Genomic DNA, 25,042 nt, shown 5'->3' on the forward strand with positions numbered 1-25,042 from the left:
TTGATCACTCATTTTATTACTGGCATCTGCTTACTTGTCAATGGATCAACAACGTGTCATCAGGATTTTGGTCCTGACCTCATAGCTTTATCCTTTCCTTCTGGAAAAGACCTCTGAAAAGTAGTGTTTAGAGCTGTGACAGTGAGCTCCTTCCCAAGTTGTTTCAAGCTACTACCTACACCTTGTCATGCACCTTAAGTGCATCTTTCTGACACTAGTTCGGGTTTCCTTCAGATCCAGTCAGTCGTGTGTGATAACCTCAGGCTTGCGTTAAGCAATTACCCAGTGGAGCAGCAAAGATCTGTTTTCTGGTGGAGTAAGGCTTTAAATGAAGCGCAACTATGGAATTGATAAGTCTGGGGATGCTGAAGGAATGATTTGCTGAGCTGGTGTTACTTGATGAATGGTTCTGGGTGCTGAGCTGTGAGTTTTACCTTTCTTTTCTGCTTGGGGTGCATGCATGCGTGGGTAGGTCCTGATGACCGATGAAATTGTGAGGCTTTGGACTTCCGTCAGTATGGCTACTTCAAGTGTGTTGGAGTTTTCCAGCCTGAAACATACCTCTGTTTCTGTGAAGTGAACCACACACAGCAACACTGAGAGGGAGCTGCCACAATTGCTCCTCAGCCTGTCTCAGTTAGTATGCCACTGAGCCGTGATGGTGTTTGTTTGCAATGAAAGGGGGTTAAATTTAGACTTACTTCCATTTCCTCCTCATTCTGCCTTAGAGGTGGGGTTGTACCTTCCTTGTTTCCTTTCAGCCCCAATGGCAGGTTGAGGAAGAATGTCTTGGATCAGGTAAGAATTTGGAAATAAGGCACCTGAGCCGATTTATTCCCTGCCGTCCTCTGCTCACCGAGGCTGAAAGCACCAGGAACTTCAGAGCTGCCCCCACATGTCTGCCCAGTGCTTATGGCAGGGCCATGATCTGCAGAAATATGACTGGGAGATACGTGAGCTCTAAACATTTGGGTTGTTAATGCAGCTTTAGCAGTGAAGGCTTTCTGCTGGGTGACTTGTTTAATAATATATTTTGATTATTTAATTCATTTGGGGGGTATGTGCATTGATTTTGGATCTTTTGATCAGACCACCAATTAGTGTGATTTTTATCTTCCAATTCCAGGTAATCGAAGACATTGAGTACCTGAAGTTTGACAAGGGGCCATGGCTGGAGCAGGATGATGTCTCTTTCCATCATTTGAGGCTTTAGTAAGTGTGATGTTTTCCAGTAACTGAACATTACTTAGCATAAGATCTCAGGGAAAATGGTTAAGGCCTTCAGTTTTTAAGGGTATATTTATATTTGCACTCTGTCTTGTTTGTTCTTTGTCAGAAGTCGGTGATAGCAGGCTTTTGTAATACTGGTGCTTGGCACCGTAATATGGTGTGGCATATTGCTGCTGCTGTTAATTGATTAGACAAGAGACTCCAGACGAATAGATCCCATTCCATTAATAAAGCAGAAGAACTCTCCAGGCATTTCCTAAGTGCTGTGACCTGTGGCCCCTAGGAAGGTCTTTTTTGTGAGCGCTTCTGTTTCTGGGTGATCACAGAAAAGCATTTCATTTTAAAACAGAGCATTTATGCAGTTGGTGTGGTGGTTTCTCTGCTGCCCTGGGCAGCATAACATCCTTCAACAAAGCCTTGTTGACAGAGCAACCTTGTAGCAAGTTTTATATGTGGTACTGTTTAGATTGGCTGTGTTGAGAGTGTTTTTTCTAAAACTAAACTAATTTCTTATGCTTTCTGCTTTTAAGTATCTTTCCAGCAGTCAGGTAGCTGGCTGAACAGAATATAGAGGGGAATTTTTGCCCCATTCCCCTGACTCCCAGTAAATAATCCTAAATAGATGCTTTAATCCTAACTCACAGAATGAAGTATTGTATTTCTGTTGTTCATTCTCCATAATAACAATGGGGGTTGTAAAGTACAAAAGTTTAAGGGTGGCTTTTTGGTGGTGGGTTTTTTTGGGGGGGGGGGGGGGTGTGTTTTTGCTTGGTTGTTGTTTTTTTTTTGTTTTGTTTTTTGTTAAGATCCTTGTCTATGTAGTTGAATGTGAAGAGAAACTCAGTGGAAAGTGCCTTGCTGGAATAGAATCAAATTTGGTTTATAATAATTCTTTAGAAGTACTCCATGGTTATCTGTCCTCCAATTCAGCTGTGGAATGCTACTGGTGGGGCTGCATATGTCCCCAGAGTAATGCTGAAATAAGAGGTGGCCCTCCAAACTCCAAAATCTGTTGAAGCAAACCACTGATGTCTAAAGAAGTGAGATCAGACCTAAACTTTTATCCGTGTGTTACAGACGAAGCATCAGGAGGGCTAGTCTGAAGCCAAGCTGATGAACAAAATACCCTCTGGGTAACCCTGTGTAGTGAATATATCTACATTTGTAAGGCTTTTAATAGAGGGAACCTTGCACTGAAGTGAGACAGGCTTCCCGTTTTGCCAAACTTCATCTTTAGACTGCATGGGCAGGTAGCAAGTGCAGTATAGTTACTACAGTTTAGAAATAAAATTGAAAAATTGCTCTTTTCATATTAATTTCTGGTTATCCCTCAGGTTAAGAGAAACATAGGGACTTTTAAATTTAATATCTGTCTCTGAATTTCTGAGATTGTGATGCGCATTGGAGTAGTAAGTTAAACTGTTTTGCAGGCTTCTGATATTCTTTGCTGCCTTTTCTGTGCTGTTACTTCAAATGCCTCCTAAAATTAGAGATAATGTTCCTTTTCTATGGCCCATCTATCAAGGGGTGAAGGTAGATCTCAGAAGAGCAGTGTTGGGTGGTGTCCAAGAGAAACAAGTCATGATTCAGAGCCCTTTAATTATCTAAGAAGAGGTTTCTTCATGTAGTAATTGAAGGATAGCATTTGGTGACTTAGACCCTGCAAAACTATCAGAATCAGATTTCCTTTGAAAGAGAAAATAGTTGTTTGTTTTCCTATAGCTTTGCACTAGTACGGGTATTAAAGGATTATTAATGGCAGAGTGTAGGAAGGAGGTAAAGGAAAGCATACAGTTAGAGCGGTGTATTAAGGTATTGTATGAAAATTCTACTTTGCAGCTGTAGAAGGGAATAAATTGCATTGTTAAGGACTGAATTCTTCATTGAACCCTAGGGGAGGGTGAATCTCCTGTGCAAGGCTCTTGTCATTATAGATAATAGGAAATTATTTCTTCTGTTGGCAGCATGTGGCTGTTGTAAGATCTTACAAAGCAAGAAACTGCTAATTTAAATGTTCTTATGCTATGAGTTTTCCTGGTTCCCTTTTCCTTCAGAAGCACATTGTCAAGATAGCATTTGTATTCAGACACCTGATGAATGTGCTTGGTGTTTGCTATGAATCTTGTTGAGATGCTGGGATATTAGGGCATTGATCAAATGTGTAGCAACAGATCCTGTGCCAATTTTGTGCTTGTGCCTTGCTCAGCTGAATGAGAAAATAGCGCACAACATATCGGGCAGTCTGGGAAGAGCACCTTTGTAATTTTTTTATAAAATTGTGTCAATTTGGACATCATCTTTTCTCACGTTAAGTCCAGAAGTGCAGGACCAACATGAGTCTTGTGTCACAGCTTGCACAAAGGTCACTCATGAAAACGTCAGGCCTAGTGCCAGAAGACAAACGTGTAAGGACCGAAGAAACACTGCAGGGAGCCTGCTGCGTGCAGTGTTGGAATTGCATCCGGCAGCATCAAATGCCAAACTCGGGTGCTAGTTCATGAACTTTGAAGCTGATGCTTTCCTCACTTTTCCAGTGCCCAAGTAGAAGAGAGCTTGTGCTACCCAGCCTTCCGCAGATTTGCAGGTTTCCCATGCCTACATTATATTTTTTACTTTCAAAAAGATTAATTTTTAGCACTTTCCTGCTGGGCTGCCTGTTCCATATGCTGGCATATGCTGCCCTCTCGTGGGTATTTCTGGAAAGCTGCAGCAGGTATTTGGTTTTCCATCTGCAATTGCTTCCTCCCCTGATCTCCCAGCATTTTGCACAGCCCACTCATTCTGACTTGGGCTACTTCAGATCTGATGCTGTCAGAGGGGCAGCACGCTCTGACCGGCTGCCGCAGCGGGAGGCAGGATGCTGTGATCGTAATCCCGCTCCGGTGCCGGCTGGTCTGTCGGCAGCTTTACCTCTTCCACCTTCGGCTTGTACTGGTGTGTCTGGAGGAAGTGGATCAATGGGCAGGGCTGAGGATAACTTTTTTTTCATTACACGTGTATAGGGTCTAATGCGCACAAACCCCAGCAGGGCCTCTGACTACTTTGGTCATGCAAATAAGTAAGCTAATCAACCCAGTGAGCCACACCCATGTAAAATCAGTTGCATAATGATACCTTTTATCTCCCTGCCTTGGCCTTGAGTACTCTCTCCCTTGCCCTAATAGAGTAGTGTGGTTGTGGGGCTGAGGTGTGTCTTGGTAAAAGGTTAGAAAGGTATACATTTCTGTATGTAAGGTGGAGGGATCTCGCAGAGGATGCCTTTCACAACTTTCCTTCCTTTCCAAGTGTGGAATCCAACACAAACCATTCTGCTGGCTTTTTGAAATGTCTCAAGGAGTTCCTCTGTTGCCACTGTATTGTCTCAAGCACGTTTTAATCTGTGCCCTTCCCAGTGAAATTGTGTGTCTGTCTACACACTTTGGAATGAAGAACTGTAGTTTGTGTAACGTTGCCTGTGTTACTTTACCAGCTGGTGGGGGGAGCTTACTGCGTTTGACTTGTTTCATCAGACAAGTCCACAGTTAAACCTGTTATATTTCCACAGTTCCTTCAGAATTTGCTAGAGCAGAACATATTTTGTATGGACAAACTTCAGCTTTTTTCAGCCACCACTAATTTCATTTAAAAAAAGATAGGTATTGGCATTTGCTTTATCTTGATGAAAAGGGGATCTATTTCCATTTGGAAACAATCTAGCCATGAAATAGTTTGCTACTCATCTATTTGATGTTATTCATTAATAACTATTAGTGTGCCACAAACACTGTGTAGTAAATCCTTCGGTATTGTATTTGGTGGGACATCAGATGTGCATTTTGAGATTGTTACTGAAGGACCTTGTATGTGCAGTAACTAGTCATTTTCTAAGTTCTCTTAACGTTTTTTTAGTTTCTTGGACCTGTTGCTAACCCCAGAGCTTGGCTCCTATTTCCTTTCTGTACATTTTGTTTTGGTTAAATGAAATGTTGCAACAAGGAGGCATGGGGGTGAATGAGGGAGGGTGGCCCTTTAGCTCTGTTTCGCTGTGTAATTGAGCTTAGCGAAGGGAGGAAGGATCCACGTCTGAATGTCTGTCTTGTCTGATTTCATATAGCAGGACTGGGCGTGCTTGCAAAAGGTGGTTTTGGTGGACTTGTTTTTGAAACTTTTTGTCATGGAGGCTCCAAAAATCTCATAAACCATTCATTATAAAACTTCTGGCACTATTAAAACCTGCTTCCTTTAACACCTTACTTCTCTCTTGCTTCAGTTGAAACAGTTCTTTGTAACTTTCTTTTTACAGTGTCTTTTTATAGATTTGAAGAGCTGTGTTACACCTCACCTTCTCTTGCAGATGTGCTTTTCTTGGAAAGCTTTTTTTCTTTTTTGCTGTTCATGAAGAGTGTTTGTTGTTCACCAAGGGAGTGGCCATGGTTCTCCTTGGGCATGGCATACTCGTTCTGCCTAACTAGACGGTGGAGCCTGAGCTGCTTTGGCAGGAGGAGGTCTGTATATCATTGCCCTGCCTTTACAAAGTCCTGGAGAGAATGGGCAAGGGCAAAATGACAAGCAAGGAAAGACATGGGGGGGACATAGTCTGTGGCTGTCATAAATACTTGCTGAATGAGCACAGGAGCGGAGGAGGTCAGTATGGCGAGAGCTGGATGCAGGAACCATCTCTCTTATCTAGCTCTGTGTGCCTGTGGCTTGAGTCAGGAGCGTTTCTCCTTTTCTCTGCTCTCACAAGTAGGGGCAAAGTTGTGAGCTATCACATGCTCGCTGGCTCACTTGCATGTGTTGTACCCTACCCATGGAAGGCAGGGAAGCTGACTGCAGCAGGGGTTGAGGAGCCCTGGCCGAGGTAATATGGGTGTGAATGGCAGAGGAATTGAATGTACCTACTGGCTCGCCTTCAAACCTGAAACACAGTAACTGGTTGGCAAGAAGCTGGTTTCCAGGTGTGCGAGAAAAATGTTCTGTTCTTCAGTGGGATCCACCTGCTATTTCTCAAGTTACTTTCATGAATAAACACAGAATTTAACTTGATATGCTTTTGTGTTGCTGGCTCTAAGCCTGTTTAGACCAGTGACTGCTTTCAGGTAGGAAGTGTGGTTTTCTCATGCTGCGTATTGTCACTTCAGTTTTTGTGACTATGCCAACATCAGTTGCTGAGAAATCATGGCTCAGGCTGTGCAAACTGAGTTTTTTGTTTTGTTGACTAGTTGGGGTTTTTTTCCAAACTGTCTCACTTCCTTTACCTTACCTTGTACTTTTAGCAAATACGTTCATGAGACTTTCTAGTGTTCGTTGTGGTAGGCAGTCTTGGGACTTTGTTTTATACATAGGCGGGACAAAAAGCGCAGTTACTTGTGTGTCATCAGTTTTCTGCGGGTGCCCTGAAAAATTTCTGTATCCTTGCTGTAAGCTGCCTGTAAGGGAAACAGGACTTCCTCCTCTGGAAAACAGGCAGGAATGTGTTAGTCCTGATTCCTCAGTACGTGCTCGTGCATGTTGTGCTGGACATAGTGTGTGAAGTAGGTGTGTAGTAGATGCTTTTGGAAAAGAGATGAGCTGCTCATTGGTGTAGTATACTTACAAGTATGATTCCTGTGTAGCAATGGGAAACACCTTAGTTCATAGAATTATGGACAGTTGCAACAATGGTGAGCTAAAATCTGATATTCCTACAGTATTAGGACCATGTGGTCACTTCCATGCTCTCAGTTAAGTTTGAAATGTGACATAAACTTATGGGTAGGTAAAGCATGCTCTGCAAAGCTATGCTACTGTGTGATGAGAGCTGCTTCAAGAAAATATGGTTAAGAGCCAGAAAGTAATAAATAGTGATAATTTTGTGCTGGGGAGAGAGAAAGCTAAGGAAACATAAAAGCTGCCTTTAAATGCTTCCTGCTGAGCAGTGAATTAGTTCTGGCAAGCGAGTGTGGTTTTGTGGTTAGACATTGTTGTGGCAGGTGTCTTTGGGTGGTGCTTTTAGTTAGTATTCAAAGTTATTTCTTAAGGTCGGAGCAGAGCTGAACCTGGAGAAGCCATCTTTTGGTAGCATTAGGCTTGCATTTTTTTTGTTGTACAGTGGGTTCTTTGGAGGCAGTGGTTGTGAGAGCAAAGAATTTTTAAGAACAGTAGGTTTTCCATCTTAGTCATTAAAATAAATTGTGCCTCAACACAATTTATTATATATAACTAAAAGAAATTGTCCTCTACAATTGCTACTTGGCTGATATTCATGAAGGAATGGATTAACTGTAGACTGGTTGACTACTAGACTCTGTTATACTTCATATATGCGTGGACAAATTTTATCTGCTTTCTCCTACAGGCTTGGAAGGTCCAGAACATCTGCTGCTACTTGGCAGAGAGCAGACTCCCCGTTTCTGTGGGAAGAAGGGACGGAGATGTGTTTATCCACTGATAGATGAGTGGATCTTTCACAGCCTGTGCTGTTAAGTCTGAGCTCAGCGAAGTCTTTAAACATTGCCTGCACGTGGTCCTGTTCAGATCAAAACTCTTAGCGTGCTGTCCTGACCGCTGCTTGTCTCTGCTCTCTGCACAATGGAAATAGAGATTAAAGCTCGTAACATCGGTACTAGTGTGGTTACAGGCTGGACGGCATTTAAGTGATGAGGAGCCCATACCTGAAGGGCTGCTTTCTGCTGGGGTCTGTTTGTTTTAGTTCAAGGTTAATTAGCAGCAGAAACCTGAGAGAGGAGACTTTGGAGGTGCAAGGGTGTGCTTCCTGAAGTATGCTGGGATTCAGAAATAAAACTGGTTGCATTGTCAGATCAGTTTTGGGCGAGCTCTTCCATCTCAGCTTGGTTATTCCAAGCTATCCTGGAGTGGGAAGGCTGGGAGTGGCCGACAGGAGGGCCGGTGCTAACATGTCATGAAGAGAGCTTTTGCTGTGTTGGTGAGGAGGCAAAAGAGGGCTCATTTTCCTGGCTTCCAGCATGTGCAATAAACATTTAATGTATGTGTAGATAGATAATATAGTAGTTTATAGGAAGCATCTTTGGTGTTCATTCTGGTCTTGTAAAAGGACATCTATCCATGCCTCCTCCCATCTCAGCTTCTTCTAGATTATTGTATTTCCTTACTAATTTGTCGGTAGTAGGTTAATTTACAGTGTGCGTGTCAGGATACGTTAGCATACTAGTTTACTTGTTGAAGCTGTCCAGTGCTGTGAGGTAAGGTCCCAAGGTTTGTGATTTAGGGGGGAAAAAAATGGCTTAAAAATTAAGAACTTTGCTCAGGGATATCCTTTATGTGTATGTAAATATTTGTAAAGAGATGTAGTTCACTGGGAACAACACAATTTGAAGAGTTCCAAGTGTTCAGTTTAGAATTTGGTCACTGCTGACTGCAAATTGATGTATTTTTCCCCAAATATGTATAGGTGGCACTGTGGGTCTATGTATAATACCAGTATGCAGAAGGTGGCTTTCTAGCAGTTTCTCAGACGTTTCACATTTGGGGTGTTTGAAAGTGCTGGCATTGTGCAGCATGGACTTTTGGTGGATCCTGATATGTGTTGTTGCAGCTGCTGCAGCAGGCTTCTCCCGGTTACTCCCGGGCAGGATGCTAGAGGCACTGCCTGCTCCCAAACCCCTGTGATTACCTTGGTGTCGGTCCATTTAGGATGGGAGTTTGGGGAAGAGCACCACCTCACTTTAATCCTTTTGAGGGTTCATTTGTGAAAATTAATTGAGCAGTAGACAATTAAATGAAGTTGATACAGCAAGATAGTGTGTGGGATTCAATAAAACCACTGGTTTTACCTTGATAATATAGGAAAGCAAAAACCTAGAGGTGCCTTTTGGAGAAGGCTCCCAGAAATTACAGAGCATCTCCAGGGATGAAAAACCTGGGGAGAGGAATAGAGAAGCAGGGAGAAGTTGGAGCAGGAGCAAACTGGAGGCAAGGGTGCGAGGAGTGAGGGAAAGGACCAGGTATTCATTGAAACCAGAAAATAGCCTAAACCTGTGGAAGTATTATTTAACAGAAAAGTAGTTCTTTAATATTTGGCCAATCTCAGAATTGATGCTGTTGCCATTGGCGCAGGATGCAGACTAACTGCTCCTTTTTCTTTCTTTTTCTTTCTTTCTTTCCCCTCAGTGTTCAGGACAAAAGCGGAGTGCTGGATCCTGTAGCCATCCCTCGCTTCATTCCAGAAGTCACAATTGGAGGCAGCGAATATGATAAAATCTATTATGAGTATCGATCGGTAAGTAATACTGGAAGGGGAGCAGTGATATGATAGCCGGGCAACCACCCTGCCAAGGTGTAAGCACGTTCATAACTGTCCTGTGCACAGCCTGGGTGTCAACCTCATGTACAGGGATACACACTTCTAAGAATAAGTTCTGGATTTTGCGCAGATCCCCACCTGTTTTTTTGAAGTCTAGCTTCCCCACAAGAGGAATCATGAAGCAAATGGTTTGTTTCGTAAGCTGATTTTCTTTTTTGATCTTTAGATGAGGACTAAAGGATAAGTGGTTTTCATTTGTTTTTGTTTCTCCTGCCCCGATTAGTCTCTGACCTCTGAAATCTACAATCATCCTTTGAGTCAAACAAGAAAATTGGAAACCCGTGGTGACTTCTGTAAAGGAGACCGCTTATAAAATGCTGAGGGAGGGGGTGTTTTTTTCTAGAGTAGGCTGAGGAGATATGAATGTTACATTGCTTCTCAAAACTGTTGTTGCTTTAAATAGTGTGTTTCTGTACGTAGGCACACATCCAAAGCCTGTTGTGGCCCAGCGCTCTCTTACACCTCATGCAGGCTCCCACACAATGTTTTAATTAGCTGCTTGCCTTTCTGGTTCTGGAGACAACGGCTTCCAATTGACTTAGCACTTTGCCCTATTGCGTATTGTTATTTAGCTGGCATGGGGTCCTCTCACACCATGTGGTGTTTTTCTAGGGCCCAGGTACTGGAAATTCTTATTAGAGAAATTCTGGAACTGATGACAACTAATATTGATTGGATGAACTGAAGTTGCAGGTGATGATACATTTTCAGGTTGGGTTGAAATCTTCTCTGCCGCTGCGTTTGTGGCTTTTTTTTCCCCAAGCAATTACTGAAGACGAAGGAAGATCTATATAAATTGTTGTGAATCATGATTTGCATAGTCAAAACACTATCATTTTTCTGTTCCTGTTAGTATACAGTCTCTTACTGAAATTAAAATGTAAGATACAGGTTGCGGACTTGTTTGGAAACTGAACTACCAATGTTTTCTTCTGGAATAGTCAGTTCAGATGTCCCTGTGGATATTCAACATAATTTATTCCTCCTCAGCTAAGTAGTGGGGAGGCTCCTGGGTTCATGCTATTCTGCCTCATTTGAGATGGTCTTTCCAGCTTGTAAAAAGGTGCTAAAGATTAAAGCAGTAGAAAGCATGTCTGTACTCCTTGAGGTTGTCTAATGGGTTTGAAAGCTCCCTGGTCCACCTGAGAAGTTGCTGTCAGAATTTTGTGCTTCTTGCTATCACATTTTTATGTCCAACACTTCAAGCTCAGACTAAGGATTTTTGGAGTCCTTCACTCCAAGAGATGTCTGTGCATGTGCAGCACATATTTCAGAAGGATCTGCTGCATGACTTGTCGCCAGCATGCAACATCCATCTGTACTGACAGTGCCTTTCTTCCCGAAGATGATAGGGTTTTTTTGGCTGAAGTGTCACTTTGCAGTGGAGCTGGGAATTACTGAGGCTGCCTGACACACAGCTAGATGTGACCTCGGTGCTGCGTGCTGAGAACCAGGGGTAATACTTCTGAAAGCTTTTTCTCTCTAGCTGTACAACAGCACATTCCTCTTTGTGCTGGCAAGAAACTGTGAATGCCCTGGCTCATCAAATAGCTGGCTTACAGGGAAAAATTGTGACTTGCCTTGCAGATGTAGTGAAGGAATGCTCAGGAGCAGGAATATGAATACCTGGGAAGGAAAGCTGTGCTCTTGGATTGCTCTGCTCGATGCTAGTCATTTGACAGCAGAAGCTGAGCACTGTCAGTGCAAAAAAACATTGCCAAAATACAATCTCCCTTCTGCAGGCGTGCTTTTAGGCCCTGAATTGGGAAAGTACTGTGGAAAGTGATAACGTCCTTTGGAATAAGGAGGAGCTGTACATTTCATGAAGCAGTCTGTTAAATTTAGGCAATACTAACTACTCTTTTTTTTTTTTTAATCTTTTTTTTTCTTCTCTTCTGAAAGCTTAAACACTTGTAATCCTTCAGGGATGGGGTGGGGGGTGGTCTATAGGGATGGTGTACAATGCAAAATGTTGAGTTTTCCCCCTTCTTGTAAGCTGCTGCAAGGGGAAGCACAAAGCCAACCCCACCCACTGTTTTATGTTCTAAGAATTGAATTCTTTGAAACTTTGGAGATCTGTGTTTTTCCTTCCAACTTTGTTTAGCAAATGAAGGTGTGGATTTCTTTGAATATAAGCCTTGTCTTGCAGAGGTAATGCAGCATGACACCAGCCAGTGCAGGCAGAAAAAGCAGATGAACTTGTAGACATACAAATCTTGGCTATGAGGTTGCTGGGTCTAATGAGAGGGAGTCGTCAGCCCTTGCCTTGCCCATGTCTATGCAGGGATGGTTACAGCTGTGCTACCACTTTTGCATTTGAAGACAGATAAAGATTTTAGGCTCACATGACTTGTAAGTAAAGACTTAATTATGGTATAATTACAGAACTTTAACTTTTCCTTGTGGGAAATACACGCTTTTAAAGTTAGTGTAATGATGTTTACCACATAAATACAATGATTTGCGTAGGGGATTTTTTTCCTCAGCAATCCTATAACAAGTCATAAATCCTTGATCATACCAATAGGCAGCTAACTGCTGTGCTTTTCAGAGTTGCATGCACACAATTCATGCTGCTTAATAATGGTGGGTTTTGGGGATTCGCAAATTCCAGGCAGAAGCTGGTTTTTGTTCAAAATATTCATTAGTCAGAAGCAACTGAGGAGGAGGAAACTCTTTGGAGTCCAAGACTTTAGTATGTGTGCCTTTCTGCAAAATAATGAGGTAGCTGCATACAGCTCTGAATACTAGAAACTTGCTTTTTTATGTACATCCTCTAAATTTGTTCTGTAAGCATACTGCTTACATGTGAGGAGGTGGCTTTCTGCAGCCTTCTCTTACCATAAAGTCATCTGGCAAGGTTCAGCTGTTCTGTTCAGGCATTCATAAACTTCTAAAGATCTTTTCTGGCAAGGGAAAAGTAACCTTTTAGTCAGGTTCTGTAGATCACAGAGATAAGCATGTTCATTCTTAAGTGAGGCAACATTATTTTAGGAACTGTCAGACTAGTAAAGACTTGACTACTCTTTTTTTCTTCCTTTTTTTTTTTTTTAACAACTGCTGTATCTCTCTGCTTTCTTCCAACTGCGCACAGTCCCCATGGGTAATGCTCCAAACTCCATGTGCGCCCTGTGAAGCTGGAGCACTTAGGCAGATGTGTTTGCAGAGAAGACGAAAACAAATGGTTCTGTTTAATGGAATCAGTGTACTTAAATAATGTACTTATGTACTTCACACTCCCGAATGCTGTTGGCAAGTCCTGCTGAATCTCCTAGGGGTGGTGAGAAAAGGCTTCTTTTATGTGCATGCTCTTTTCTGTATACATAAAAGTGCAGCTGTCTAAGATTCATATTCAAGTCATCACCTACGTCTTTACCTCTGAAAACAACACTGGAGAACTTTAAAATGGTCTTTGCCACCTCTCCCTTCACTGCAGAACATAAGGAAATGATCAGCATTTCATTTCCACTAACTTTGTGCTTAAAAGTACAAAAAAATTAGTGGGCTTGCTTATCACAAGGTGTACTAGAGCCTGGAGTCCAGTGCTTGCTGGTGTTCACTTGGGCTCTGGAGTGGAGAATTCATTTGCTAGAACAGGTGAAAGCAAAATGGCTAGAAACTACTTTCCTTTCTCATGTCATCAACCCTAGCAGGAAACTTTTATGCAAGCCCACTGACCCTGGTTCATGTAACCCAGCTCCTGTGTTTGCCCAGTGGCTGGCCACAATGTCTTTAAAAACAAGTCTAAGAAACAATGAAGGAAAAAAGGACTATTTTTACTAGTACGTGGCTAAAAACTGTGGCTTGCATCTTGCACCCTAGGATTGATTTGTTTTTTCTTTTTTTTCCCCCCCATCCTTTTCCCAGGGGTGGGCAGGTTGTGAGTCTGCAGTGGGAGGAGTATTCTATCCTCCTTAGAGTTTGCTGTAGTTCTTTAAATATGTGCTGGTATGTGTATTAAAGACAATGACCAAATGCTTGGGCACACAGGTTCTTCTTCAGAGGAGACAGGCCTATGCACTTAGAAGTTCCTTTTGTACTAAGGCAAATCTCATATCAAAATGTTGTATCTTTTGTTAGCCTAACTTACACAGTTAGGGAAAAAGAAGTCGGGATGCGTACCTTACCCTTGAAGCAGACAATTGTGATGAATTCTTTGAAGAATTTATTCCACAGTCTTGAACTATTTTCAAAGACTCTTCCTATCCCAATATGACTTCTCACTCTAGTGAGTGCATGTGCTTGTGTGTAGGGCTTTCTTAGATCAGTTTTAGTTGTCATCTTTCAGTCTGAAACGTCCTTTTACTCTTGCATTGAAATGGTGAGCCACATGCTTCCCTTCCTTTCTTTACCCTTTTATTGCTTTTCCCCACCATGCACTGGCTATTTGCTGATCCTGGCACGCTTCAGCTTCCTTCATCGGCTCCTTTTGTTGATGATTCTCATTATCTTTCTTCAGACTATCTAATTGTGCAGTGTCACTTTCTGTGATAAGATAAAACTTTGCACATGTGCCATATTCACCACCTGAGGAAAGCAGAGGCATATTTGGCAGTAGTAATGATTCTGCTGTGTCCATCCTTGTCAGTGTGGCTCCATGTTTATCAAGGACAAAATGAGCAGCTCGTGTTTCTGCCGAACATTTAACTCGTCGAGTAAGTGAATAAATATGACGCTGAAAGGGTAAGAGAAGGCTCTCACTGTGTTTTCCTGCCCTTTTCCTGTGGTGGAAGACTGCTTTTGGAATATGGGGATGCTGACCCTGAGGCAAGGAAAGCTTGAGCTAGCCAAAGGCTTAGTAGCTATTGCTACGGGGTGCGATCTGGCTCCCATAACTGTCTCTGGCAAGGCCCTTCAGCGTCGTAAGTGAGCAGGGATGTATAGCTAGTCTTATGCTAGATTGCCAAACTGCATGGGTTGCTGAGGTTAGGTGAATACCAGAGCTGTGGAAAGGAAGTAGCAGCAGCGTGTGGCTGGGTAAGGCATGGCTGCCTTCCCACAGCAGCTGCATCAGCTCAGCTGCATCTTTGTATCCTGCTCCCCAGCCTCCTCCGTTCAACCCCAGGACCTGGGAGTGTGTGGCTGGCAGTCCCCTGCAGTCTTGCATAGCACGGAGTGGAGAAGAGGCAACACTTCCCCAGGCTTTTTTATTACCCTCTTATTCATAAGGATGCAACCTTAGGAAGGGAAATCCTCAAATGTGCTGTGCCTCCAGTTATATAGGTAGTTGCAGGGAAATAGCTGTAATGCAGTGAGCTTTTGAGCCATGGGAAGGTGAGCAACTTTAGTCGACTCTCGGCCTCACAACGCAAAAATGAGAGTATCGTAAGTGCATGTGTTTATGATGTGAAGATCATAACTAGCCCAAAAGGAAGAACATGAAAGGGAAGACTTTTTGCAGGTATGATGTGGCCCAAGTTGGATGTGAACTGCAGCCCTGACGCTTCTTGGCAGCTGGGATTGCAAGGGGCTGAAGATGGCTGCTGGAAAATGGGAGTTTTTGCATCTCCTCTGAGAGTGCAGAGCACTCCTGGCTCTACACACAGATCATAGAATCATAGAATGGTTTGGTTTGGAAGAGACCTTAAAGACCATCTAGATCCACCTCCCCTGCCATGGGCAGGGACACCTTCCCCTAGAGCAGGTTGCTCCCAGCCCCATCCAACCTGACCTTGAACGCCTCCAGAGGTGGGGCACCTACCACCTCTCTGGGCAACCTGTTCCAGTGCCTCACCACCCTCATAGGGAAGCATTTCTTCTTTACATCTAATGTAAATTTACCTCCTTTCAGTTTAAAGCCATTCCCCCTTATACTATATGCCCTTGTAGTAAGTCCCTCTCCAGCTCTGGAAGGCTGCTGTAAGGTCTCCACGGAGCCTTCTCCCATTTAAAATCTCTTAAAAATGTCCCACTTAAAATTCCCTGACCTACAAAAGAAATACTTGAGCTTTCAGGAGCCCAGAGTCTGGATCAAAACCAGAGACAGATTGTGCCAAAATGATGCGCTCAGGCTTGATGTGATACTGTGTGGCAGGGTCCTCAACATCTTGGCCTTTGGCTGCAGATTTTCAGTTACAAGAGCAACTACAGGCTTCTAAAAAACCCCCAAAACCTGGAAAAAAACCTCCTAAACCCTGCCCCCCCCCCCCCCCCCCCCCCCAAACCAACCCCAAACCCTTTGTACTTGTATGGACAGAGGATGTTACCCATGCGTACATATGAAGTACAACTGCTGCAATAAACCTTATCTAAGCCATGAATTGTCTTCCACAGTACTCTTGCCTTTGCAGAGACAGGGAGGTTAGGATATCTTTGTTCTCCCTGTGTTTGTGATTGTTACCATAGCGGCTGTCTTTGATACAATCTTCTGTTTTCTCTCTCCTGCCACTTTTTCTTCGCTTGATGAAGTTTTCATTTTTTTTAGGATCAAGGTCTTCCTTCCTAATTCTTATTTTAGTGGAGGTGTTTGACAGCTGTAATGCCCAGCCCTGTCTACTCTTGAATACAGGAAGGAATGGAAACAGACACACAATAAATTAGGCTTAATTTAAAGTTGTTTTCTATTTTATCTCTGCAGAAATATTTTAAGCTCTTTTTAAAATAGCAGGATGTTGCCTGGCTAAATATTGCTAAGACCAGAGGATCCTAAAACCTACAAATGATGAAGTTGTTCCTGAAGGGTACCTAGAAAGGGATGAGCATAGGCATGTAATCTTCTCTTCCTCCCTTCCCACTCCTCTTCCACACTCACCAATCCACAGAGAGACTGTGAAAGCAGCCCTTTTTCTTCTTTAGAAACTCATAGCTTCTATACCCTACTCCCCTTGACAAATATTGTGGGAAGGGATATTCGTCCCAGATACGGAGGGGAAGGAACATGAGAAACCTTGGGACTATTTCAAATCTTGGTCTTGGTAGTTGTGTCTGTTTTGTTTTAGATCATAGACCTTGCCATCCCAGACACTGGGTACCTATGTAAATCAAAAAGACAGTAAAATCTCGCTGGCATTATAATAATCCATTTCAAACTTGATGTTCTGCCACTGAGCCCTATGAAAGAAAACACTTTATATGGCAGCACATCCTTTCTCAAATGCCTCTTGATACTGTACCCATGTAGGAATGTGATCCCCAGGGTAAACCTCTATTAAGTAAAAAAAAAAAAAACACAAACCCAAACCAACCAAGGAAAATAGTTTGGAAGAAAGATCTTTTGTTAGTGATTAAACAAAGTGGAGAAAAGTTGCAGGTGGACTACTCCCACTCCACTATTCTGCATCTTCTAGGAAACTTTAATTAAAAAAAACAAAAACAAAAACAACATCCAACATTCGGAGGACAGTTTCATTGTGATGCCTTGATATTAAAAATCATGTTTTACATCCGGATACATCAGGAAAAGGTTTTATTAAATCCATAAGGAAGAATGCTTGTATTTATTTCTCACTCTCCCTGCTTTCCTACAGCTTGTTAGGGGGGACATCTCCATGGGTCTTAAACTGTGAAATAGTGTTGGTTTGAGGTGTTTAACTGTGCTGGTGTGGTGGTACAGGTTTGAGTTGGGCTTGTGTTGGTGTACGATCTTCCTTGTTTCCTGAAGTATTTTTATGCTGCGAAGTGCTTTTGGTCTTTTTTAATATAGAACTGGCATTACTAAGACCTGCTGCTACCTTGAGTAGTATAACATAAGAAAAGCTGTTGTAAGAGGCTTTTTTTTACATGTTACCTGTCCAGTTAGAAAAGCCAGCCTACAGTTAGTGTAACGCTTTATCTGGCTTAGCTGTAGCTACTTGGCTTTTTCCTGTAGTAGGTTTGCACTGTATAGTGGATAACTGGTATTTGTAATGTATTTGCTGAGGAAAACCAAAGTAGGTACTATTCTGCCACTGTAGCAGTAGGGCAAGTAGGCACTGTGGGGAAAAAAGCTGCAATAAAATACTTAGCTGTACCCTATTGCTTGCTTATTCTTGGCTGTCCTGCAAAAGCAAGGCTAGAGATATGTGTTAGACTGTTTATGGTGTTTGTAGTTGTTCAAATTGTAAGTCACAAATTCATTTCTACAAATCAGATTCCTACTTAAGCTCACTTAAGTTGTTTGAAATAAAAAACACTGAGCTTTAAAGAAATGTGCTGTGTCCTCTATATGGACGCTTCTCTTTCCAAAAGTTTTCTATTGTTTGTCTTTGAATGAATGAATGAAGGTTAGGACAATGTTCATTGAACGTTTTCTGCAAATTGGAATTGTTTTAACCTCAATTCAGTAAAGTGCTTGAGTACTCTTGTTACTTGGACTATAATGAATGTTAACATCATTAAGACTTTTGAGTAAAGAATGGCGGGACTCAAGCTGTACACAAACATTTATCTATGTCAGTCCTTTGGAAACCAAACCATACATACCCTGAATGTGTGTTTGTGGGGTATTACAAACACCCACACCCCACTTTTTTATAGATTGCCCTAAAATATAGGAACCAAACCCTTCCAGAGCACAGCCAATGCACGAAGTTACATATTCCTAGATCTTGATTTTAGCTGTGTGCCAACAACAAACACTGGTAATAAACTTCTGGAAGTCAGGATTTCTACTGGAAGAAGCAGTAGTCTTTGCTAACAGCAGTGATGGAAGGTGCTATTATTATGCTTGTTATAAACAGCCACTGAACGAAAAGGTTTGGATATTGATGAATGAGCCCATGCATGCAGAGTAATGACTCTGTTTTTAAGTGCTCTTTGATCAGCGCTGCTCAAAACATGCTATTTATAGATCTGTTTTGCTGTGAAGCCCAGCCATTAGTAGAAGGCAGAGCAGGAATAGAAGGAAAACGCGGTAATTCTTTTTGCTTCTATAATGTTGGAAGGCAGGCTCTAAACTGATGGTTGTAGACCTTTTCAGATTGTTAAAACTTTTCAGAGCTCTACCTGTACATGTCTGGTTTGAAATGGTTTTGAGGAGCTATGAAATGCAGCTGCAGCATATAGCAAACAGCTGGCTGAAGCTGTTTGTTGCTACTCTGCAGCCTATACCACTTTATAGGGCTTTTCATCATGTTTATAGTTTTGACAGACACTTCTGTGGCAGAGTTCTTAATTTAACTGATGAGATGATCTTGTTTTCATCTTTTTACTAATGTTCTTTTAAAGTTGAGCAGTTTCATTCCTTTGAGCTGGCTCTACCTTTGGGTACAGCTCACTTCATTAGTTTCATGCTCGGTGTGGTGGATTTTTATCTCATACTTCTCGAGGTAATCCTTGCTGCCAACTTTTAAGTTCTGCACAGTGTAATGCAGCAGACCCAAGACCTGATTCTCCATGTCATCCATTTCCATGGAGTGGAAAAATCTGTAACTTGGCAGTGACCTTGCAGGAGCTCGTGCTTACCTCCTGCCACAGGGATGTGTGTGAGCTGTTGGGTTTGTTTAGTGGTGCCTCTGGCCCAGTGTCCTCATTAAGTGCTTCTTCTCTTGTAAGCTCTTGAGGGCAGAGACTGAATCCTTGTGTTGCAAAATGTGTGTCTAGATGGCTGCTGTGATAAGAACATAGCTGTTCTTACTTTTTCTGGGAAAGATGGTTCAGCTTTGGTGTGATAGCCAACTGCTTTCCCTGCCACTTGGTGCTGGACAAGCCTGTTGGCGGCTCCGCAGGTCTCCTTGGGCTGATGTCAGTGAAGGACCTAAGAGGGTTTGAAGGAATTTATTTGACTCTGTATGCTACTTCTTTTACTTGCCTGTGGAAATGTGTTGTTAATAGTTAATCATGCATAATGGGATGCACTATGATTGTTTTTAGTGTGATCATTGTCATACCTTTCTTTTGGTCTTAAGTGTGATTTGAAGGTAACATGCGGACTGTTCCTGTGAATGTGCCAGCCACTTGCAAATGATGTGGCCTTGCTGATTTCCATTATAGTTCGGACTGGGAGACTTGTAATGCACAAGTCTCATGGAAAGTGCAAGTCTCTTCCAAGTACTTGCCTGGTTTCCCATCGAGCCCTCTAAACTTTGTCAGCAGGAGCACTGAGCAAGAAGTCCTTCAAGCCATTGCCTTCATTTGATGGCACCTGTATCCTGTCCTGGAAGAGACAGTGAATATTCAGGCCCCCTCTGTGTTCTCTCGGCTACTGGCAAGTTCTGCAGAGCTTTGTCCTATCTCCTTCCCATCATCTCTTCTCTAGGCTGGGCAGGCTGCCTCTTCTGGCTGCAAAACCAACAGCCCCAGAGCTGGCCGCTTGTTCCCATCCCTGCCCTTGTGCTGCCTAAGCAGGTGTGGGCAGAACAGGCTGGGAGCTTCGGCTGGGTGCAGTTTGGAGCACCAGCTTAACCATTTGTTGTCACCAAAAGCAGCACACCCTACCACTTGCCCTGTGTCCCCAGATCTTCCCTGGTGCTCCCACCAGTCTTCCTTGCAGTGGTCTGGTATGTATTTGGCTGACTGAGCTTGCAGAGTCACCAAAAACTAACCCAGCCAGGAGGAGTGAATAGCAGCTTCTCACTGGGCAAGGGGGTTGATGGAGCTTGTGGAATGATCCAGCAAAGCTGCAGAGCTGGCTTCGACTGTGCAGCAGAGAGATGAGAGGATGGGTGCTGCAGGACCTCTTCTTGCTGGCATCATGCTTTTCAGTCCACTCAGCCACACCGTGCAGCATCGCTGTAACACTTTTCATTTGGCTGTTTTAATCCGGGCTTATCATGACATTGAGCAAATGCTTGTTCTGGCAGGAGGTAGGCATGCGAAGAGCTGGAGGGGAGGCAGAAGAGCACAAGAACAGGGGTGACTTCTGTTCAGTATTTTTCCAAATGCTCAATAAGTGGTAAAAGATCACCAGCTTCTTCCCCTCTGGGACAGACCTGCCTTGTTCCCAGTTGTGCAGCTTTTTTACTATGGTCACAGCTGTAAAACGTGAGCTTTGAAGAGCGTGTTCCTAGGAAGCTGTCTATGTTACTTGTACCTGGCACAGATAGTGCACAGAAAATAAATTCACATAATTCTGCTCACTAGGTAATAAGGGATTTGTCTACTGTGCCTTCCTCTTCCCATTTTTTGGTGGTGTGTTTTTTTTTTTTTTTTTGCTATTTTGAAAGCTTGGCTGTAACATATCCCAAAACTCAACTGCCTTTGCCAAGGCCCACTGTGAACGATGGAGTATGGATGAATACTTATTATAAAATTTGCTTTGATGTATTGCATGTCTTTAACCAAAGGCACATGGGGAATTTGTTTTGGACAATGAATTTGAATTCTGTTGGGATTGATATTGTATCTTTTAAAGAGGGCAGATGTACCCAGAAACAAAACTGTAAACTCCTGTATTTTCCCAGAGAGCTCCTGTTGCTTTAATAATCCTAGTTATCTGGGAATCTCTTGAAGTATCAAAGGGCCAATTATGTGCTGCCTGGAGAGGTTGAGGGAGAGCTGTTTTTGTGCTAGAATTAATAGATACAGGCTGGTCACAGCAGGTCTGATGTCCTCCCTAGCTTACCACTGTAAATTTGTGGGGCAGAGATAGTAATCATTTATTTTCATCTCTCATCTCCTCTTTGCTCAGCAGGAGTAACTCTTAACAGGACTGCATGCTTTCTTCTGATATTTAGACAAGACATTAAAGACAACTTTAAATGAAATACTGATCACAAATGGCTTGTAATGGCTTGTGACAAGGCAGGGTGGGTAATGTTACATGAAAGAGGTAGAAGTCTTCTGTTAGCTTGCTGTTTTAGGGAAAGATGTGTCTTGTTTTCCGACCTTCAAATAAACCCCCCAAACACACACTTCCCCTCCTTCAAAACAACAGGCTTCATCCTGGATTAAATAGCTGGGTTTGTGGCCTGAGTATATATACCATCAAGAATGGGTCTTGCTTCTCCCTGCAGAGGCAGCTATCTCAAACAGGATACTCTTAGAGCTTTTCGAAAGGAAAAATCATCAGGATAAGTGCAGTGCTTAAGGATGTGGTTTAGTGGTGGACTTGGCAGTCCTGGGTTAATGGTTGGACTTGATGATCTCAAATGTCTTTTCCAACCTAAAAGATTCTAGGATTCTGAGTCAGGGGTCCTGTGTGAAACCAGTGTTTGCGTGGAGATGAGCAGATGATCTGTGCTTAATTATTTGTAAAGGCTGCCAGGGGACAGCTTATTTTTAAAGGAAGAGTTTTATTATAGCATCTTTGCTTGCTTCAGACTTTCTCACAAAACTAATTTGCTTTTTTGTAGTGGTTTGCTTCTGGGTTCTAGTATCTCAAAGATGGATACTGTGTTCTCTCTTTCATTCCTGGATGGAGGAAAGGGAGGTTCTAGAGATAGGTCTTAGCTCCAAAAGTAGTCTAACCATCTCTGACATTTCAGATCATGGTCAGGACTTTCCAAAGGGGACTGCTTTAACACCTGAGGCACAGAGGTTGAAGTGTATCTGCATCTTTTTCCTCCTTAGGATCCCTCAGTTCAAGAGGAATTACCAAAGTAGATACTTTATGCACTGATCCCGTTGCTGGCAGGCTTTGTTCCCGTGGCTTAGTTATCTAGTGGGTACAGAACCTGGTTTATGTTTATTCAGGCTGAAACGGCGCTAAAAATTTATGTTGCTTTTGCAAAGCAAGTTGTTGGGAGATGATTTTGATGACAGCGTTTTTGGCACGCTTGTGTTGAGTCTTCTGTCACATAAATGTGCTTTTGCTGACCCGATGCAGCCTCCCTTGCCTGAAGGAGCACTTTCCTTGCCTGCAGGGAGAGCACGTACGCTCTGTGAGGGGAGTTTGCTATTTTAACCATGCTGGCAGACTTTCTCTTCTAGTCCTCTGTGCTGTCTTTGTAATCCCTTAAAATGGCTGCTACTTAAACAGTCTCTTTTCCCAAATCTCTAAAGCTGAAGGTGGAACAGCTTGGCTGCTGAATTTTTTGTCTGTAACGCTACCTGAGGTCATTTGCAATGTGGCTGCAGCCAGCAGCAGGCTGAGCGGGCCAGGCTTGGCTTTCCGTCCCCCAGTGCCCTCTTCCTCCTGAACTCTTGTGGAAGGCTTTGGTTGCTGTGGGTCGTCTGTTCAGCTGGCTAGGTGGACTGCCGCAAAAGGGGTTGTGTGCTTCAGGTCCCATGTCCTTTCACAGACTTGGAGGTAACAGATCGTTGTCTCCAGGCCAGGACACAATTCCTTGAACTCCCAAATGTCAAGGCTCTGTTTAGGCTACTGCTATCCACTTGCATTTGCTCTCATCTCAAGTGATCGTTGGCTTTCCCTCCCTGGTGAGGGTGCAGACCCCTCCAGCTTTCCTTGTACATCCGATGTGCCCTACTCCCAGTGCTCCAGTCCATCTAGCCTGTCCCTCTGCAATGCATTTCTTGGTTCACTAGGCTTGACCTGCTCCTCGTGTGATCCTCTTGGGCTGGTTGTACAGGTTACAAGCTCTTGAGATGCTGCCAGAAGGAAAAGCTTCCTGCTGCAGTCCCCAGCCCTCTGCTGTCTCGTGAACAGTGAGTTGCAGCAGACTGTACGGAGAGGTGACGTTGCGTGGCAGCACCGTGGTTCCTCGAGCCCTGGTTTGGGAACCATGGTACAGAAAGGTCAGTCAGGCTCACCTGTGTGTCTGAGCTGCCAAAGCGGGGGCTGTGCCAGCCACGTTAAGGGCCTGTGGAGAAGAGTTGCAGCCTGAAAAGGTAAGCGAGGTTCAGAGGCAGCAAGTGAAGGCTGTTGCTTAGGTCCCAGGGTACTGGTGAAATTTGGATGGGGGGGGTCAAGAAACTTCATTTTTTCTAGTGAGTAGTGGTTTCTGGCTTTGCTTATGAAGACAGGCAGATACTGCTTTTGCTTTAATGAAGTTAAGTTCAGCTCTTGAAGGCTAAATATGCAATTTCATTTGAATGGTTTAATTTAATATAGTAATTAACTCAGTATTTCATGCATGAAATATTTCGTGTATTTAATAATGTGTGCCTATTTTGGCATGAGATTCTACTGACTGATTCAATTCTACTACATGCTACAGTGAGAGAGGTCTTCCTACTAAAACTGGGAACAAGGGTGTGTAGGGAAGAAGTTAGATGAATCCAGGTGTAATATGCTGTTGTGCTGTAGAGTTTATTGACTAGTTTTTATATATATTATGGCGTAGTGGTTTTTTGTGGGTCCCCCCCCCCTTCAGCTGCACAGGTCAACTTTTTCCAAAGGGACTGATTTTTCTTTAAGTTCTAATTACTGTGTTCTAAAAGCGCATTTCATGTTGCACTTCTGCAGATGCCACGAGGCACTTTACAAAGAATCTAAAAATTTCTGTGAAGTTTGGAGAGAGAAATGTTTCTGACTGAACTTTCTGCTTTCTCTAGCTTCCTGGTCGCAAATTTAGGCAAGGCTACAATGCTGATGTTGGTGACAAGTGGATCTGGCTGAAATGAAAATCTGCTCCCTTTGGAGCCCTAACCGCGATGGACCACAGAACCTGGGTGAAGAAGAAGCAGAGTTCAGCGTGCCTGCTCCACATCAGTTGTGTGGCACGAAGAAAATGCTGGTTAAATTATCTTCCAGCTACAGCGTAAGAGAATAGACTCCTAGAAGAGAAATCGCTTTTTTCTGGTTTGTTCTTCCCCGATGAATTCAGGGTGCTTTGTCTTTGGATGACAGATAATCAACGTGTGATAGCAAAGCGATCTGGTATTACAGGGGCAGACTGAAGATCAATGCTGAACTTTCTCTTCTTCAAGACTGTGGCATGTTATTATACAGGATTATTGTTGTTTTGCTGAATCAAGAGAAATTAAACCTGTATCCTCCTGGCTCTCACAAAGTTAATTTCTTGCTCTGTCATGCATGGTGTTTTATTAGTTTCATTAGAAGAGCGCACATGCTAAAAACAGTGCTTGCCTCGTGTTCTGAAAGCCTTTTACTGGACATCAGCATCAAAGCAGGCAAGCATAAGCATAAAAAAGTTCCTTGAGAGGAGGAGATAAGTGTTGATCTCAAACAGCAAAATATCTGTGCTTGAAAATATAAAAGAAATTATTCGAAATAATTGCCAGCAGTTGTACTCAAAGCTTCTTCCTTTGAATGGGCGCTGTAGATCAGAATGTTTGTTGTGTATAAAAGGCAAATGTAATTATTATTTTTGCAAGTCTCTGAAAGTCCAAGTTGGAGGTTTTTTAAAGAAATTATTCATTTGGTATTAGTTAGTCACAGAAATGAGGCACCTTGGCATTGGTTCAAGCAATGCTGTCCAGATTTAGTCTGCAGTAATTCTGCATTTCCAGCAAGGGGCTAACTACTTCAATCACTGAGTAAAAGTGCTGCCAGGCATTCCAGTATTCAGGGCAATGCCTTTGAATTAAGCAGCCAAGTCTTGCCCATGCCCCTTCCTGTATCAAAACTAGTATGAAAAGACTCCTTTAACAGCAGCCTTGGGGGCCCGGTTAGATACTGAAATAAATGAGCAATGGGATAGAAATGTAGCTCTTCTCGTTGGTCCCTTAGCTCTTTGTTACCATGTTTTATGGCTTTATAGAGTCTTTCCTCTGGTCACAAAAAGACTGGCT

The 25,042-nt window shown here is 43.0% G+C and overlaps 1 protein-coding gene across 1 annotated transcript in view; it reads left to right on the plus strand.

Moving 5' to 3' along the window:
* The window catches only part of NDUFA10 (NADH:ubiquinone oxidoreductase subunit A10), a 43,117-nt gene extending 18,812 nt beyond the window's left edge, over positions 1–24,305 (plus strand). The window contains exons 8-10 of the mRNA XM_055811699.1: positions 1,127–1,212; positions 9,340–9,448; positions 23,843–24,305. Coding sequence (XP_055667674.1) covers positions 1,127–1,212; positions 9,340–9,448; positions 23,843–23,911 — 264 coding nt within the window. The 3' untranslated portion in view covers positions 23,912–24,305. The remainder of the gene's footprint in view (positions 1–1,126; positions 1,213–9,339; positions 9,449–23,842) is intronic.
* The last annotated feature ends 737 nt before the right edge of the window (positions 24,306–25,042 follow it).

This window comes from Falco peregrinus, chromosome 8 (assembly GCF_023634155.1).
Source record: "Falco peregrinus isolate bFalPer1 chromosome 8, bFalPer1.pri, whole genome shotgun sequence".
NCBI classification, from domain to species: Eukaryota; Metazoa; Chordata; class Aves; order Falconiformes; family Falconidae; genus Falco; species Falco peregrinus.